The 17,935-nt window shown below is 34.9% G+C and overlaps 1 protein-coding gene across 5 annotated transcripts in view; it reads left to right on the forward strand.

The window, feature by feature from the left end:
* Positions 1 to 8,476, forward strand: part of cpt1b (carnitine palmitoyltransferase 1B (muscle)) — a 29,820-nt gene extending 21,344 nt beyond the window's left edge. For 2 of the 5 annotated variants that reach the window (XM_061969151.1, XM_061969150.1), the window contains exons 14-20: positions 2,534 to 2,650; positions 2,724 to 2,888; positions 2,949 to 3,083; positions 5,395 to 5,547; positions 5,625 to 5,738; positions 8,009 to 8,101; positions 8,206 to 8,476. In XM_061969151.1, coding sequence (XP_061825135.1) covers positions 2,534 to 2,650; positions 2,724 to 2,888; positions 2,949 to 3,083; positions 5,395 to 5,547; positions 5,625 to 5,738; positions 8,009 to 8,101; positions 8,206 to 8,355 — 927 coding nt within the window. In that variant the 3' untranslated portion in view covers positions 8,356 to 8,476. Of the gene's footprint in view, positions 1 to 2,533; positions 2,651 to 2,723; positions 2,889 to 2,948; positions 3,088 to 5,394; positions 5,548 to 5,624; positions 5,739 to 8,008; positions 8,102 to 8,205 lie in introns of all 5 variants that reach the window. The other 3 variants (XR_009816066.1, XR_009816065.2, XM_061969152.1) reach the window with 3 other exon arrangements.
* Positions 8,477 to 17,935: the final 9,459 nt, after the last annotated feature.

A 17,935-nucleotide genomic window follows, 5' to 3' on the forward strand; every position in this document is an offset into this window, starting at 1 on the left:
CTAGAGAAGGTGTTACACCAGAAGATATTACTTTGTTTTTTTTGTTGTTTCTTTCTTCTTTGGGGTGGGATATAAACAAAAATATTTTGACATTTAGGGCAGACAATAAATATATGATTGATGTGAATATGATGTAATGGATAGGAATGTCTGATGCTGGATGTCAATTTAAAAAAAAGAATAATAATAAAAATAAAGGAACACCTTGGAGGTTGACTTATTTTACTAGATGGGTTTTCCCCAATAGAAGCAAAAAAGGTATTAAAACTATAGGCAAGATCAGCCCTATTAGACCCTGTATCCGGAACAACATGGGCCTTATGTCCCTTGTTGAGAACAGTATTCAACACGTTCCATGTTCTCCTACAATCCCCCTGCGATGCTTGTAATAGTTCAGAATAATAGTTGCGCTTACTTTTCCTGATAATATGAGTTAATTTATTTCTATAATTTGTGTATTTTTCTTTGTTGACAGTGGTAGGGTTCGAAATATAACATTTGTAGAGTTTATTATTTTGTTTTATGGATTTTAAGATTCCCCTTGTAATCCAGGGATTAATCTCTGAGGTATGAGTTTTGATTGTTTTTTTCAGGGATTGTTTCCTGAATAGCATCCTGAATCATTTTAATCAGGTTTTCATATGCAGCATCGGGACAGGTGTAATTAAACACAGAGTCCCATTGCCTGGCAAGTACAAACCCCGTTTCCATATGAGTAGGGAAATTGTGTTAGATGTAAATATAAACGGAATACAATGATTTGCAAATCCTTTTCAACCCATATTCAGTTGAATATGCTACAAAGACAACATATTTGATGTTCAAACTGATAAACTTTTTTTTTTTTTTTTTTGCAAATAATCATTAACTTTTGAATTTGATGCCAGCAACACGTGACAAAGAAGTTGGGAAAGGTGGCAATAAATACTGATAAAGTTGAGGAATGCTCATCAAACACTTATTTGGAACATCCCACAGGTGAACAGGCAAATTGGGAACAGGTGGGTGCCATGATTGGGTATAAAAGTAGATTCCATGAAATGCTCAGTCATTCACAAACAAGGATGGGGCGAGGGTCACCACTTTGTCAACAAATGCATGAGCAAATTGTTGAACAGTTTAAGAAAAACCTTTCTCAACCAGCTATTGCAAAAAATTCAGGGATTTCACCATCTACGCTCCGTAATATCATCAAAGGGTTCAGAGAATCTGAAGAAATCACTGCACGTAAGCAGCTAAGCCCGTGATCTTCAATCCCTCAGGCTGTACTGCATCAACAAGCGACATCAGTGTGTAAAGGATATCACCACATGGGCTCAGGAACACTTCAGAAACCTTTTCAACCCATATTCAATTGAATGAATGCACTACAAAGACAAGATATTTGATGTTCAAACTCATAAACTTTATTTTGCAAAATAATAATTAACTTAGAATTTCATGGCTGCAACACGTGCCAAAGTAGTTGGGAAAGGGCATGCTCACCACTGTGTTACATGGCCTTTCCTTTCAACAACACTCAGTAAACGTTTGGGAACTGAGGAGACACATTTTTGAAGCTTCTCAGGTGGAATTCTTTCCCATTCTTGCTTGATGTACAGCTTAAGTTGTTCAACAGTCCGGGGGTCTCCGTTGTGCTATTTTAGGCTTCATAATGCGCCACACATTTTCAATGGGAGACAGGTCTGGACTACAGGCAGGCCAGTCTAGTACCCGCACTCTTTTACTATGAAGCCACGTTGATGTAACACGTGGCTTGGCATTGTCTTGCTGAAATAAGCAGGGGCGTCCATGGTAACGTTGCTTGGATGGCAACATATGTTGCTCCAAAACCTGTATGTACCTTTCAGCATTAATGGCGCCTTCACAGATGTGTAATTTACCCATGTCTTGGGCACTAATACACCCCCATACCATCACACATGCTGGCTTTTCAACTTTGCGCCTATAACAATCCGGATGGTTCTTTTCCTCTTTGGTCCGGAGGACACGACATCCACAGTTTCCAAAAACACTTTGAAATGTGGACTCGTCAGACCACAGAACACTTTTCCACTTTCTATCAGTCCATCTTAGATGAGCTCAGGCCCAGCGAAGCTGACTGCGTTTCTGGGTGTTGTTGATAAACGGTTTTCGCCTTGCATAGGAGAGTTTTAACTTGCACTTACAGATGTAGCGACCAACTGTAGTTACTGACAGTGTGTTTCTGAAGTGTTCCTGAGCCCATGTGGTGATATCCTTTACACACTGATGTCGCTTGTTGATGCAGTACAGCCTGAGGGATCGAAGGTCACGGCCTTAGCTGCTTACGTGCAGTGATTTCTCCAGATTCTCTGAACCCTTTGATGATATTACGGAGCGTAGATGGTGAAATCCCTGAATTTTTTGGAATAGCTGGTTGAGAAAGGTTTTTCTTAAACTGTTCAACAATTTGCTCACGCATTTGTTGACAAAGTGGTGACCCTCGCCCCATCCTTGTTTGTGAACGACTGAGCATTTCATGGAATCTACTTTTGTGTGTGTGTGAGTGTAGTACGTCCTGGCCACAGACTGCTTCCACCTGGGCTACACAGAGGAGGGACACTGCAAAGGAGACGTCAACAAGGGTCTCCCTCACCCCACCCGACTCCAGTGGAACATTCCTCAGGAGGTTCTTGACACACCCTGAAGTCTTCCCGCGCAGCACGAAGCTCCACGACGGTGTCTTTTGTGTCCCGCTCCAGTGCCAGAACGTCATCGAGACCTCCTACCTGTCCGCCAAGAAGGTCGCCGACGACGTGGACTTCCACGGCTACGTCTTCAAGGACTTTGGGAAAGGTCTGATCAAAAAGTGCCGGACCAGCCCGGACGCCTTCATCCAACTGGCCCTGCAGCTGGCCCAGTTCAGGGTGAGCGTCGCCCCGGCAGGCTGCCGTCGCCTAGCAACACTGATGCGTCTTCCCCGGCAGGACCAGGGAGAGTTCTGTCTGACCTACGAGTCCTCCATGACGCGCATGTTCAGAGACGGCCGCACTGAGACCGTGCGATCCTGCACCGCCGAGGCCGTCGCCTTCGTCGGAGCCATGGAGGACAAACGACGGACAGTAAGTGAGGACTCAGAAATTAATTTACTAATTAATATGATTTTACTTGCATTGTCATCACTTTAGATGTGTAACATGTTTTTGCCATTTTGTCATGGATCAAATATTTGTATATTCAGTGTTGAAGGATTACTTTCCACAACATTCATAGTACTGTAGGACCCTGAAATTAATATTACTAATTAATATGATTTTACTTTAATATGATTTTACTTGTATTGTTATCACTTTAGATGTGTAACATGTATATGCCATGCCTGATAAAGACAAACATTTCAAGAATGTATATTTTGTTTAAAAAAAATAACTGCTGAAAACTGACATTTATAGACTTAACATTCGTTATTTAAAAAAAAAAACCTGCTAAAAACAAGACTTATTAATTAAAAAGACTTGATTTTTTTTTTAAATAACCGACAGACAAACATTCAAAGATTTTTTTTTAAACTGCTGAAGGCAGACATATTTATTTAAATACTTGATATTCTTTATTTTAAAAAATGCTAAAAACTGACAATTATTTAATGACTTGATATTTTTTTAATTAAATAATTAATTGCTAAAAACATGTATTCAAAGACTTTTTTTTTTTTAAATAACTGCTAAAACTGATATTTATTTAAAGACTTAATTTAAAAAAAAAACTGATAAAGACAAACATTTGAAGAATTTATATATTTTTTTTTTTAAATAACTGCTAAAAACTGACAAAGACTTAACATTCGTTATTTAAAAAAATTATTACTAATTAATATGATTTTGCTTTAATATGATTTTACTTGTATTGTTATCACTTTAGATGTGTAACATGTATATGCCATGCCTGATAAAGACAAACATTTCAAGAATGTATATTTTGTTTAAAAAAAATAACTGCTGAAAACTGACATTTATAGACTTAACATTCGTTATTTTTAAAAAAAAAACTGCTAAAAACAAGACTTATTAATTAAAAAGACTTGATTTTTTTTTTAAATAACCGATAGACAAACATTCAAAGATTTTTTTTTAAACTGCTGAAGGCAGACATATTTATTTAAATACTTGATATTCTTTATTTAAAAAAATGCTAAAAACTGACAATTATTTAATGACTTGATATTTTTTTAATTAAATAATTAATTGCTAAAAACATGTATTCAAAGACGTTTTTTTTTTTTTTAAATAACTGCTAAAACTGATATTTATTTAAAGACTTAATTTAAAAAAAAAAAACTGATAAAGACAAACATTTGAAGAATTTTTTTTAAATTTTTTTTAAATAACTGCTAAAAACTGACAATTAAAGACTTAACATTCGTTATTTAAAAAAATTAATATTACTAATTAATATGATTTTACTTTAATATGATTTTCATTGTATTGCCATCACTTTAGATGTGTAACATGTATATGCCATGATATATCAAATATCTGTTGTGGAGAATGCATATATTTTTAAGAGTTCTTTCTTTATTCATAGTCATGTTTAAAGCAGCTAATATTTCCCCATGTGTACTCTTTTTGCTTGTATCTTATGTCCGCAAGTAAACTGTGTGCCTTACCTTGAAGCGTTAGAATGTGGGAGTTGTTGTACTCTCTTTTTACCTTATCAATATTAGAACAAAGAGGCTGTATTCCTTTCTGGGGAGGGTGGGGGCTGTTTTCGTATTCAATAAGTTGTCTCTTTCCGTTTGATTTTCAGACCGCTTGTAGATGCTGCTATTAACGGACTGTTTAACTGGTCTCCTAAAGCTTTAGTAAAACTTGATAATATTCCTATTCTGTCTTGATGGTCCTTCTTACTCAACATATATGTCATCTGAAAGAACTTGGGATTGACCAGTGACTTGTCAGACGCAACACTGTATATTCAGTGTTGAAGGATTACTTTCTACAACATTCATAGTACCTTAGGACCTTGAAATTAATATTACAAATTAATATGATTTTACTTGTATTGTCATCACTTTAGATGTGTAACATGTATATGCCATTTTGTCATGGATCAAATATCTGTATATTCAGTGTTGAAGGATTACTTTCTACAACATTCATAGTACCGTAGGACCCTGAAATTAATATTCCTAATTAATATGATTTTACTTGTATTATCATCACTTTCGATGTGTAACATGTATATGCCATTTTATCACGGATCAAATATCTGTATATTCAGTGTTGAAGTACCGTAGGACCCTGAAATTAATATTACTAATTAATATGATTGTACTTGTCATTGGGCGTGTGTGATAATAGTCACATTTATTAGGCTGACACGGGGGTCAAGATGTGTGTTGTGAAGGTCAAAGGTTATTGGGTGTGTCTTCAGAACAGCCAGAGGCTGGCCTTGTTCCAGAAGGCTGCAGAGCAGCATCAGAACATGTACCGTCTGGCCATGACCGGCTCTGGGATAGACCGCCACCTCTTCTGTCTCTACATCCTGTCCAAGTATTTAGGTCTGGACTCCCCCTTTTTAAAGCAGGTCAGAGTTCACCGCCATCTACGGACGAAAGTCCTGGTTTCCGACCTTCTAACCTTCTGACCTTGCTGCCCTTCAAGGTGCTGTCAGAACCTTGGAAGTTGTCCACCAGCCAGACTCCTCAGCAGCAGCTCAACTTAGTCGACGTCAGCAAGTTCCCCAAATATGTCAGTGCTGGAGGTGGATTTGGCCCCGTGAGTGATATCTCTTTTATTTCCTTACATCAATTACTTATATCTCTTTTATTTCCTTACATCAGTGACTTATATCTCTTTTCATTTCTTTACATCAGTGACTTATATCTCTTTTATTTCATTACATCAGTGACTTATATCTCTTTTATTTCATTACATCGGTTACGTATATCTCTTGATTTCCTTACATCGGTGACTTGTATCTCTTTTCATTTCCTTACAGCAGTGACTTATATCTCTTTTCATTTCCTTACATCAGTGACTTATCTCTTTTATTTCCTTACATCAGTGACTTATATCTCTTCATTTCCTTACATCAGTGACTTAAATCTCTTTTCATTTCCTTACATCAGTGACTTAAATCTCTTTTCATTTCCTTACATCAGTGACTTACATCTCTTTTCATTTCCTTACACCATTGACTTATATCTCTTTTCATTTCCTTACATCAGTGAGCGATATCTCTTTTATTTCCTTACATCAGTGAATGATATCTCTATTTCCTTACATCAGTGAGTGATATCTCTTTTCATTTCCTTACATTAGTGACTTATATCTCGTTTCATTTCCTTACGTCAGTGACTTACATCTATTTTAATTTCCTTACATCAGTGACTTACATCTCTTTTAATTTCCTTACATCAGTGACTTACATCTTTTAATTTCCTTACATCAGTGACTTATATCTCTTTTCATTTCCTTACATCAGTGACTTATATTTATTTTAATTTCCTTACATCAGTGAGTGATATCTCTTTTATTTCCTTACATCAGTGAGTGATATCTCTTATTTCCTTACATCAGTGAGTGATATCTCTTTTAATTTCCTTACATTAGTGACTTATATCATGTTTCATTTCCTGACATCAGTGACTTATATCTCTTTTATTTCCTTACATCAGTGAGTGATATCTCTTTTCATTTCCTTACATTAGTGACTTATATCTATTTTCATTTCCTTACATCAGTGAGTGATATCTCTTGTAATTTCCTTACATCAGTGAGTGATACCTCTTTTCATTTCCTTACACCAGTGACTTATATCTCTTCATTTCCTTACAACAGTGAGCGATATCTCTTTTATTTCCTTACATCAGTGAGTGATATCTCTTTTCATTTCCTTACATTAGTGACTTATATCTATTTTCATTTCCTTACATCAGTGAGTGATATCTCTTGTAATTTCCTTACATCAGTGAGTGATATCTCTTTTCATTTCGTTACATCAGTGAGTGATATCTCTTTTCATTTCCTTACATCAGTGAGTGATATCTCTTTTCATTTCTTTACACCAGTGACTTATATCTCTTTTCATTTCCTTACATCAGTGACTTATATCTCTTTTCATTTCCTTACATCAGTGACTTATATTTATTTTAATTTCCTTACATCAGTGAGCGATATCTCTTTTATTTCCTTACATCAGTGAGTGATATCGCTTTTAATTTCCTTACATTAGTGACTTATATCTCGTTTCATTTCCTGACATCAGTGACTTACATCTCTTTTAATTTCCTTACATCAGTGACTTACATCTCTTTTCATTTCCTTACACCAGTGACTTATATCTCTTTTCATTTCCTTACATCAGTGACTTATATTTATTTTAATTTCCTTACATCAGTGAACGATATCTCTTTTATTTTCTTACATCAGTGAGTGATATCTCTTTTATTTCCTTACATCAGTGAGTGATATCTCTTTTCATTTCCTTACATTAGTGACTTATATCTCGTTTCATTTCCTGACATCAGTGACTTATATCTCTTTTATTTCCTTACATCAGTGACTTATATCTCTTTTCATTTCCTTACATCAGTGACTTATATCTCTTTTTATTTCCTTACATTAGTGAGTGATATCTCTTTTCATTTCTTTACATCGGTGAGTGATATCTCTTTTCATTTCCTTACATCGGTGAGTGATATCTCTTTTCATTTCCTTACATCGGTGAGTGATATCTCTTTTCATTTCCTTACATCAGTGAGTGATATCTCTTTTCATTTCCTTACATCAGTGAGTGATATCTCTTTTCATTTCCTTACATCAGTGAGTGATATCTCTTTTCATTTCCTTACATTAGTGACTTATATCTCTTTTCATTTCCTTACATCAGTGACTTATATCTCTTTTCATTTCCTTACATCAGTGACTTATATCTCTTTTCATTTCCTTACATCAGTGATTTAGGACAACTATTAGGTGTTGAAAGTGATGATGTAAATAAAGGTTATTAAAGTGAAAGTGATGATGTAATATGTTTCTTTCAGGTGGCAGATGACGGTTACGGCGTGTCTTACATCATCGCTGGAGAAAACCTCATCACTTTCCACATCTCCAGCAAGTTCTCCAGTCCTGACACAGTAAATACTTACTTGTGGTATTTGGGCTAGTACTTTTCCCTGATAGTACTACTACTGTAGGTGTACCTGGGTGCAGGGTCTGACTTCAGGTGTGTTTCCTGCAGGACTCGTGCAGGTTCGGTAGGCACATCCAGAAGGCCATGGTGGACATCCAAGCACTTTTCAAGTCCACCAACGACAAGAAGACGTCAGAGTGTGACAAGAAGATGTCGGAGTGTGAAGAGCAGCTGAAGAACGGGAAGAAGCACAAGTAGTAGTCATGGTCGTGTCTAACTCCCTGCCAACATGGGCGATCAAGGAAGGATAAACACTTCTGCTTCTATTCTACTTTTCTGCATGTTCCTTGTAAATAAATCTACTTTTTGGAATCGTCAATGTTTGGGCAATGACTTTGCACCTGGTGTTAAGTAGCCTGACACCTATTATAACACCTGTAATGTCTAGTTTATTTAAATACTTTTTAAACAATAACTACTAAATCTACACATTTATTTAAAGACTTGATTTTTTTTAAATAACTGATAAAGACAAACATTTCAAGAATGTATATTTTGTTTTAAAAAAATAACTGCTGAAAACTGACATTTATAGACTTAACATTCGTTATTTAAAAAAAACCTGCTAAAAACAAGACTTATTAATTAAAAAGACTTGATATTTTTTATTTTAAAATAACCGATAGACAAACATTCAAAGATTTTTTTAAACTGCTGAAGGCAGACATATTTATTTAAATACTTGATATTCTTTATTTTAAAAAATGCTAAAAACTGACAATTATTTAATGACTCGATATTTTTTTATTTAAATAATTAATTGCTAAAAACATGTATTCAAAGACGTAATTTTTTTGAAAAAGAACTGCTAAAATTGATATTTATTTAAAGACTTAATTAAAAAAAAAACTGATAAAGACAAACATTTGAAGAATTGATTTTTTTTTTTTAAATAACTGCTAAAAACTGACAATTAAAGACTTAACATTCGTTATTTAAAAAAAAGAACCCTGCTAAAAACAAGACTTATTTATTAAAATACTTGATATTTTTATTTTGAAAATAACCGATAGACAAACATTCAAAGACTTTTTTTATTTTTTTTTTTAAACTGCTGAAGGCAGACATTTATTTATATACTAGATGTTTTTTATTTTAAAAACTGACAATTATTTAAAGACTTGATATTTTTTATTTAAATAATTAATTGCTAAAAACATGTATTTAAAGACATAATTGTTTTGGAAAAAGAACTGCTAAAACTGACATTTAAAAACTTGACATTCGTTATTTTTTTTAAAAAAACTGCTAAAAACAAGACTTATTAATTAAAAAGACTTGATATTTTTATTTTAAAAATAACCGAAAGACAAACATTCAAAAAAAAAATATTTTTTGTTAATGAAGAGAGAGAGAGAGATCAGAAAGCATAAGAAAAAGTATAAAAATACTATAAAATAAAAGTAAGAAAATAAATGTGCCTTTGCTCAAAAAAAGGTTGAAAAAGTCTGCATGAAAAACTCTTCATTAAAAAGTCTGCATTAAAAAGTGCATTAAAGGTACACTAAAAAGTCTGCATGAAAAGGTATGCATTAAAAAGTCTGCACGAAAAAGTCTGCATTAAAGGTACACTAAAAAGTCTGCATTAAAAAGTCTGCATGAAAAAGTCTGTGTTAAAAAGTCTGAATTAAAAAGTCTGCATTAAAGGTACACTAAAAAGTCTGCATTAAAAAGTCTGCATGAAAAAGTCTGCATGAAAAAGTCTGCATTAAAAAGTCTGCATGAAAAAGTCTGCATGAAAAAGTCTGCATTAAAGGTACACTACAAAGTCTGCATTAAAAAGTCTGCATCAAAGGTACACTAAAAACTGCATTAAAAAGTCTGCATTAAAAAGTCTGCATGAAAAAGTCTGCATGAAAAAGTCTGCACGAAAAAGTCTGCATTAAAGGTACACTACAAAGTCTGCATTAAAAAGTCTGCATCAAAGGTACACTAAAAAGTCTGCATTAAAAAGTCTGCATGAAAAAGTGCATTAAAAGTCTGCATTAAAAAGTCTGCATCAAAGGTACACTAAAAAGTCTGCATTAAAAAGTCTGCATGAAAAAGTCTGTGTTAAAAAGTCTGAATTAAAAAGTCTGCATTAAAGGTACACTAAAAAGTCTGCATTAAAAAGTCTGCATTAAAAAGTCTGCATTAAAAAGTCTGCATGAAAAAGTCTGCATTAAAATGTCTGCATGAAAAAGTCTGCATTAAAGGTACACTACAAAGTCTGCATTAAAAAGTCTGCATCAAAGGTACACTAAAAACTGCATTAAAAACTGCATGAAAAAGTCTGCATTAAAAAGTCTGCATTAAAAAGTCTGCACGAAAAAGTCTGCATTAAAGGTACACTACAAAGTCTGCATTAAAAAGTCTGCATCAAAGGTACACTAAAAAGTCTGCATGAAAAAGTGCATTAAAAGTCTGCATTAAAAAGTCTGCATCAAAGGTACACTAAAAAGTCTGCATTAAAAAGTCTGCATGAAAAAGTCTGTGTTAAAAAGTCTGAATTAAAAAGTCTGCATTAAAGGTACACTAAAAAGTCTGCATTAAAAAGTCTGCATGAAAAAGTCTGCATTAAAAAGTCTGCATTAAAAAGTCTGCATGAAAAAGTCTGCATTAAAATGTCTGCATGAAAAAGTCTGCATTAAAGGTACACTACAAAGTCTGCATTAAAAAGTCTGCATCAAAGGTACACTAAAAACTGCATTAAAAACTGCATGAAAAAGTCTGCATTAAAAAGTCTGCATTAAAAAGTCTGCACGAAAAAGTCTGCATTAAAGGTACACTACAAAGTCTGCATTAAAAAGTCTGCATCAAAGGTACACTAAAAAGTCTGCATGAAAAAGTGCATTAAAAGTCTGCATTAAAAAGTCTGCATCAAAGGTAGACTAAAAAGTCTGCATTAAAAAGTCTGCATGAAAAAGTCTGTGTTAAAAAGTCTGAATTAAAAAGTCTGCATTAAAGGTACACTAAAAAGTCTGCATTAAAAAGTCTGCATGAAAAAGTCTGCATTAAAAAGTCTGCATTAAAAAGTCTGCATGAAAAAGTCTGCATGAAAAAGTCTGCATTAAAGGTACACTACAAAGTCTGCATTAAAAAGTCTGCATCAAAGGTACACTAAAAACTGCATTAAAAACTCTGCATGAAAAAGTCTGCATTAAAAAGTCTGCATGAAAAAGTCTGCACGAAAAAGTCTGCATTAAAGGTACACTACAAAGTCTGCATTAAAAAGTCTGCATCAAAGGTACACTAAAAAGTCTGCATTAAAAAGTCTGCATGAAAAAGTCTGCATTAAAAAGTCTGCATTAAAAAGTCTGCATGAAAAAGTCTGCATTAAAATGTCTGCATGAAAAAGTCTGCATTAAAGGTACACTACAAAGTCTGCATTAAAAAGTCTGCATCAAAGGTACACTAAAAACTGCATTAAAAACTCTGCATGAAAAAGTCTGCATTAAAAAGTCTGCATGAAAAAGTCTGCACGAAAAAGTCTGCATTAAAGGTACACTACAAAGTCTGCATTAAAAAGTCTGCATCAAAGGTACACTAAAAAGTCTGCATTAAAAAGTCTGCATGAAAAAGTCTGCATTAAAAAGTCTGCATTAAAAAGTCTGCATGAAAAAGTCTGCATTAAAATGTCTGCATGAAAAAGTCTGCATTAAAGGTACACTACAAAGTCTGCATTAAAAAGTCTGCATCAAAGGTACACTAAAAACTGCATTAAAAACTGCATGAAAAAGTCTGCATTAAAAAGTCTGCATTAAAAAGTCTGCACGAAAAAGTCTGCATTAAAGGTACACTACAAAGTCTGCATTAAAAAGTCTGCATCAAAGGTACACTAAAAAGTCTGCATGAAAAAGTGCATTAAAAGTCTGAATTAAAAAGTCTGCATCAAAGGTACACTAAAAAGTCTGCATTAAAAAGTCTGCATGAAAAAGTCTGTGTTAAAAAGTCTGAATTAAAAAGTCTGCATTAAAGGTACACTAAAAAGTCTGCATTAAAAAGTCTGCATGAAAAAGTCTGCATTAAAAAGTCTGCATTAAAAAGTCTGCATGAAAAAGTCTGCATGAAAAAGTCTGCATTAAAGGTACACTACAAAGTCTGCATTAAAAAGTCTGCATCAAAGGTACACTAAAAACTGCATTAAAAACTCTGCATGAAAAAGTCTGCATTAAAAAGTCTGCATGAAAAAGTCTGCACGAAAAAGTCTGCATTAAAGGTACACTACAAAGTCTGCATTAAAAAGTCTGCATCAAAGGTACACTAAAAAGTCTGCATTAAAAAGTCTGCATGAAAAAGTGCATTAAAAGTCTGCATTAAAAAGTCTGCATCAAAGGTACACTAAAAAGTCTGCATTAAAAAGTCTGCATGAAAAAGTCTGTGTTAAAAAGTCTGAATTAAAAAGTCTGCATTAAAGGTACACTAAAAAGTCTGCATTAAAAAGTCTGCATGAAAAAGTCTGCATTAAAAAGTCTGCATGAAAAAGTCTGCATTAAAATGTCTGCATGAAAAAGTCTGCATTAAAGGTACACTACAAAGTCTGCATTAAAAAGTCTGCATCAAAGGTACACTAAAAACTGCATTAAAAACTGCATGAAAAAGTCTGCATTAAAAAGTCTGCATTAAAAAGTCTGCACGAAAAAGTCTGCATTAAAGGTACACTACAAAGTCTGCACTAAAAAGTCTGCATCAAAGGTACACTAAAAAGTCTGCATGAAAAAGTGCATTAAAAGTCTGAATTAAAAAGTCTGCATCAAAGGTACACTAAAAAGTCTGCATTAAAAAGTCTGCATGAAAAAGTCTGTGTTAAAAAGTCTGAATTAAAAAGTCTGCATTAAAGGTACACTAAAAAGTCTGCATTAAAAAGTCTGCATGAAAAAGTCTGCATTAAAAAGTCTGCATTAAAAAGTCTGCATGAAAAAGTCTGCATGAAAAAGTCTGCATTAAAGGTACACTACAAAGTCTGCATTAAAAAGTCTGCATCAAAGGTACACTAAAAACTGCATTAAAAACTCTGCATGAAAAAGTCTGCATTAAAAAGTCTGCATGAAAAAGTCTGCACGAAAAAGTCTGCATTAAAGGTACACTACAAAGTCTGCATTAAAAAGTCTGCATCAAAGGTACACTAAAAAGTCTGCATTAAAAAGTCTGCATGAAAAAGTGCATTAAAAGTCTGCATTAAAAAGTCTGCATCAAAGGTACACTAAAAAGTCTGCATTAAAAAGTCTGCATGAAAAAGTCTGCATTAAAAAGTCTGCATTAAAAAGTCTGCATGAAAAAGTCTGCATTAAAATGTCTGCATGAAAAAGTCTGCATTAAAGGTACACTACAAAGTCTGCATTAAAAAGTCTGCATCAAAGGTACACTAAAAACTGCATTAAAAACTGCATGAAAAAGTCTGCATTAAAAAGTCTGCATTAAAAAGTCTGCACGAAAAAGTCTGCATTAAAGGTACACTACAAAGTCTGCATTAAAAAGTCTGCATCAAAGGTACACTAAAAAGTCTGCATGAAAAAGTGCATTAAAAGTCTGAATTAAAAAGTCTGCATCAAAGGTACACTAAAAAGTCTGCATTAAAAAGTCTGCATGAAAAAGTCTGTGTTAAAAGTCTGCATTAAAAAGTCTGCATGAAAAACTGCATTAAAAATTCTGAATTAAAAAGTCGGCATGATAAAGTCGGCATTAAAGGAACACTGCACGAAAAAGTGTGCATTAAAGAAAGGTACACTCTGCATTAAAGACAGCATTAAAGGTACACTGCATGAGAAAGTCATCATTAAAGGTACATTCTGCATGAGAAAGTCAGCATTAAAGGTACACTCTGCATGAGAAAGTGTACATTGAAGGTACACTCTGCATTAAAGGTACACTGCATGAGAAAGTCATCATTAAAGGTACATTCTGCATGAAAAAGTGTGCATTAAAGGTACACTCTGCATGAGAAAGTGTGCATTAAAGGTACACTCTGCGTGAGAAAGTGTGCATTAAAGGTACACTCTGCATGAGAAAGTGTGCATTAAAGGTACACTCTGCATGAGAAAGTGTGCATTAAAGGTACACTCTGCACGAGAAAGTGTGCACTAAAGGTACACTCTGCATGAGAAAGTGAGCGTTAAAGGTACACTCTGCATGAGAAAGTGTACATTAAAGGTACACTCTGCATGAGAAAGTGTGCATTAAAGGTACACTCTGCGTGAGAAAGTGTGCATTAAAGGTACACTCTGCATGAGAAAGTGTGCATTAAAGGTACACTCTGCGTGAGAAAGTGTGCATTAAAGGTACACTCTGCATGAGAACGTGTGCATTAAAGATACACTCTGCATGAAAAAGTGTGCATTAAAGGTACACTCTGCATGAGAACGTGTGCATTAAAGATACACTCTGCATGAAAAAGTGTGCATTAAAGGTACACTCTGCATGAGAACGTGTGCATTAAAGATACACTCTGCATGAAAAAGTGTGCATTAAAGGTACACTCTGCATGAGAACGTGTGCATTAAAGATACACTCTGCATGAAAAAGTGTGCATTAAAGGTACACTCTGAATGAAAAAGTCTGCATTAAAGGTACACTCTGCATTAAAGTGTGCATTAAAAGTACACTCTGCATTAAAGTCTGCATTAAAGGTACACTCTGCATTAAAGGTACACTCTGCATTAAAGTGTGCATTAAAGGTACACTCTGCATTAAAGGGTGCATTAAAGGTACACTCCGCATTAAAGTGTGCATTAAAGGTACACTCTGCATTAAATTGTGCATTAAAGGTACACTCTGCATGAGAACGTCAGCATTAAAGGTACACTCTGCATGAGAAAGTGTGCATTAAAGGTATACTCTGCATTAAAGTGTGCATTAAAGGTACACTCTGCATGAAAAAGTCAGCATTAAAGGTACACTCTGCATGAGAAAGTGTGCATTAAAGGTACACTCTGCATGAAAAAATGTGCATTAAATGTACACTCTGCATTAAAGTCTGCATTAAAGGTACAGTCTGCATTAAAGTGTGCATTAAAGGTACACTCTGCATTAAAGGTACACTCTGCATTAAAGTGTGCATTAAAGGTACACTCTGCATTAAAGGTACACTCTGCATTAAAGTGTGCATTAAAGGTACACTCTGCATTAAAGGTACACTCTGCATTAAAGTGTGCATTAAAAGTACACTGCATTAAATTGTGCATTAAAGGTACACTCTGCATGAAAAAGTCAGCATTAAAGGTACACTCTGCATGAGAAAGTGTGCATTAAAGGTACACTCTGCATGAAAAAGTCAGCATTAAAGGTACACTCTGCATGAGAAAGTGTGCATTAAAGGTACACTCTGCATGAAAAAATGTGCATTAAATGTACACTCTGCATTAAAGTCTGCATTAAAGGTACACTCTGCATGAGAAAGTGTGCATTAAAGGTACACTCTGCATGAGAAAGTGTGCATTAAAGGTACACTCTGCATGAGAAAGTGTGCATTAAAGGTACACTCTGCATGAGAAAGTGTGCATTAAAGGTACACTCTGTGTAAAAAAGTGTGCATTAAAGGTACACTCTGCATGAGAAAGTGTGCATTAAAGGTACACTCTGTGTGAAAAAGTGTGCATTAAAGGTACACTCTGCATGAGAAAGTGTGCATTAAAGGTACACTCTGTGTGAAAAAGTGTGCATTAAAGGTACACTCTGCATGAAAAAGTGTGCATTAAAGGTACACTCTGTGTGAAAAAGTGTGCATTAAAGGTACACTCTGTGTGAGAAAGTGTGCATTAAAGGTACACTCTGTGTGAGAAAGTGTGCATTAAAGGTACACTCTGCATTAAAGTGTGCATTAAAGGTACACTCTGCATGAAAAAGTGTGCATTAAAGGTACACTCTGCATGAGAAAGTGTGCATTAAAGGTACACTCTGTGTGAAAAAGTGTGCATTAAAGGTACACTCTGTGTGAAAAAGTGTGCATTAAAGGTACACTCTGTGTGAAAAAGTGTGCATTAAAGGTACACTCTGTGTGAGAAAGTGTGCATTAAAGGTACACTCTGTGTGAAAAAGTGTGCATTAAAGGTACACTCTGTGTGAAAAAGTGTGCATTAAAGGTACACTCTGTGTGAGAAAGTGTGCATTAAAGGTACACTCTGCATTAAAGTGTGCATTAAAGGTACACTCTGCATGAAAAAGTGTGCATTAAAGGTACACTCTGCATGAGAAAGTGTGCATTAAAGGTACACTCTGCATGAAAAAATGTGCATTAAATGTACACTCTGCATTAAAGTCTGCATTAAAGGTACACTCTGCATGAGAAAGTGTGCATTAAAGGTACACTCTGCATGAGAAAGTGTGCATTAAAGGTACACTCTGCATGAGAAAGTGTGCATTAAAGGTACACTCTGCATGAGAAAGTGTGCATTAAAGGTACACTCTGTGTAAAAAAGTGTGCATTAAAGGTACACTCTGCATGAGAAAGTGTGCATTAAAGGTACACTCTGTGTGAAAAAGTGTGCATTAAAGGTACACTCTGCATGAGAAAGTGTGCATTAAAGGTACACTCTGTGTGAAAAAGTGTGCATTAAAGGTACACTCTGCATGAAAAAGTGTGCATTAAAGGTACACTCTGTGTGAAAAAGTGTGCATTAAAGGTACACTCTGTGTGAGAAAGTGTGCATTAAAGGTACACTCTGTGTGAGAAAGTGTGCATTAAAGGTACACTCTGCATTAAAGTGTGCATTAAAGGTACACTCTGCATGAAAAAGTGTGCATTAAAGGTACACTCTGCATGAGAAAGTGTGCATTAAAGGTACACTCTGTGTGAAAAAGTGTGCATTAAAGGTACACTCTGTGTGAAAAAGTGTGCATTAAAGGTACACTCTGTGTGAAAAAGTGTGCATTAAAGGTACACTCTGTGTGAGAAAGTGTGCATTAAAGGTACACTCTGTGTGAAAAAGTGTGCATTAAAGGTACACTCTGTGTGAAAAAGTGTGCATTAAAGGTACACTCTGTGTGAAAAAGTGTGCATTAAAGGTACACTCTGTGTGAGAAAGTGTGCATTAAAGGTACACTCTGCATTAAAGTGTGCATTAAAGGTACACTCTGCATGAAAAAGTGTGCATTAAAGGTACACTCTGCATGAGAAAGTGTGCATTAAAGGTACACTCTGTGTGAAAAAGTGTGCATTAAAGGTACACTCTGTGTGAGAAAGTGTGCATTAAAGGTACACTCTGCATTAAAGTGTGCATTAAAGGTACACTCTGCATGAAAAAGTGTGCATTAAAGGTACACTCTGCATGAGAAAGTGTGCATTAAAGGTACACTCTGTGTGAAAAAGTGTGCATTAAAGGTACACTCTGCATGAAAAAGTGTGCATTAAAGGTACACTCTGTGTGAAAAAGTGTGCATTAAAGGTACACTCTGTGTGAGAAAGTGTGCATTAAAGGTACACTCTGTGTGAGAAAGTGTGCATTAAAGGTACACTCTGCATTAAAGTGTGCATTAAAGGTACACTCTGCATGAAAAAGTGTGCATTAAAGGTACACTCTGCATGAGAAAGTGTGCATTAAAGGTACACTCTGTGTGAAAAAGTGTGCATTAAAGGTACACTCTGTGTGAAAAAGTGTGCATTAAAGGTACACTCTGCATGAAAAAGTGTGCATTAAAGGTACACTCCGGACTCTCCGGTGTGTTAAAGGGGATGTTGCAGCCGCCACATTGCGCACAAAGGACCCGCGGCTACCGCGTAAATGTCCTTATGACATTTCCTCCCAAATACATTCTTAAACGATAACCGCTGCGAGCGAGTAATTGTGAATATGAATATCTGTCA

This window comes from Nerophis lumbriciformis, linkage group LG08 (genome assembly GCF_033978685.3).
Source record: "Nerophis lumbriciformis linkage group LG08, RoL_Nlum_v2.1, whole genome shotgun sequence".
Classification (NCBI taxonomy): domain Eukaryota; kingdom Metazoa; phylum Chordata; class Actinopteri; order Syngnathiformes; family Syngnathidae; genus Nerophis; species Nerophis lumbriciformis.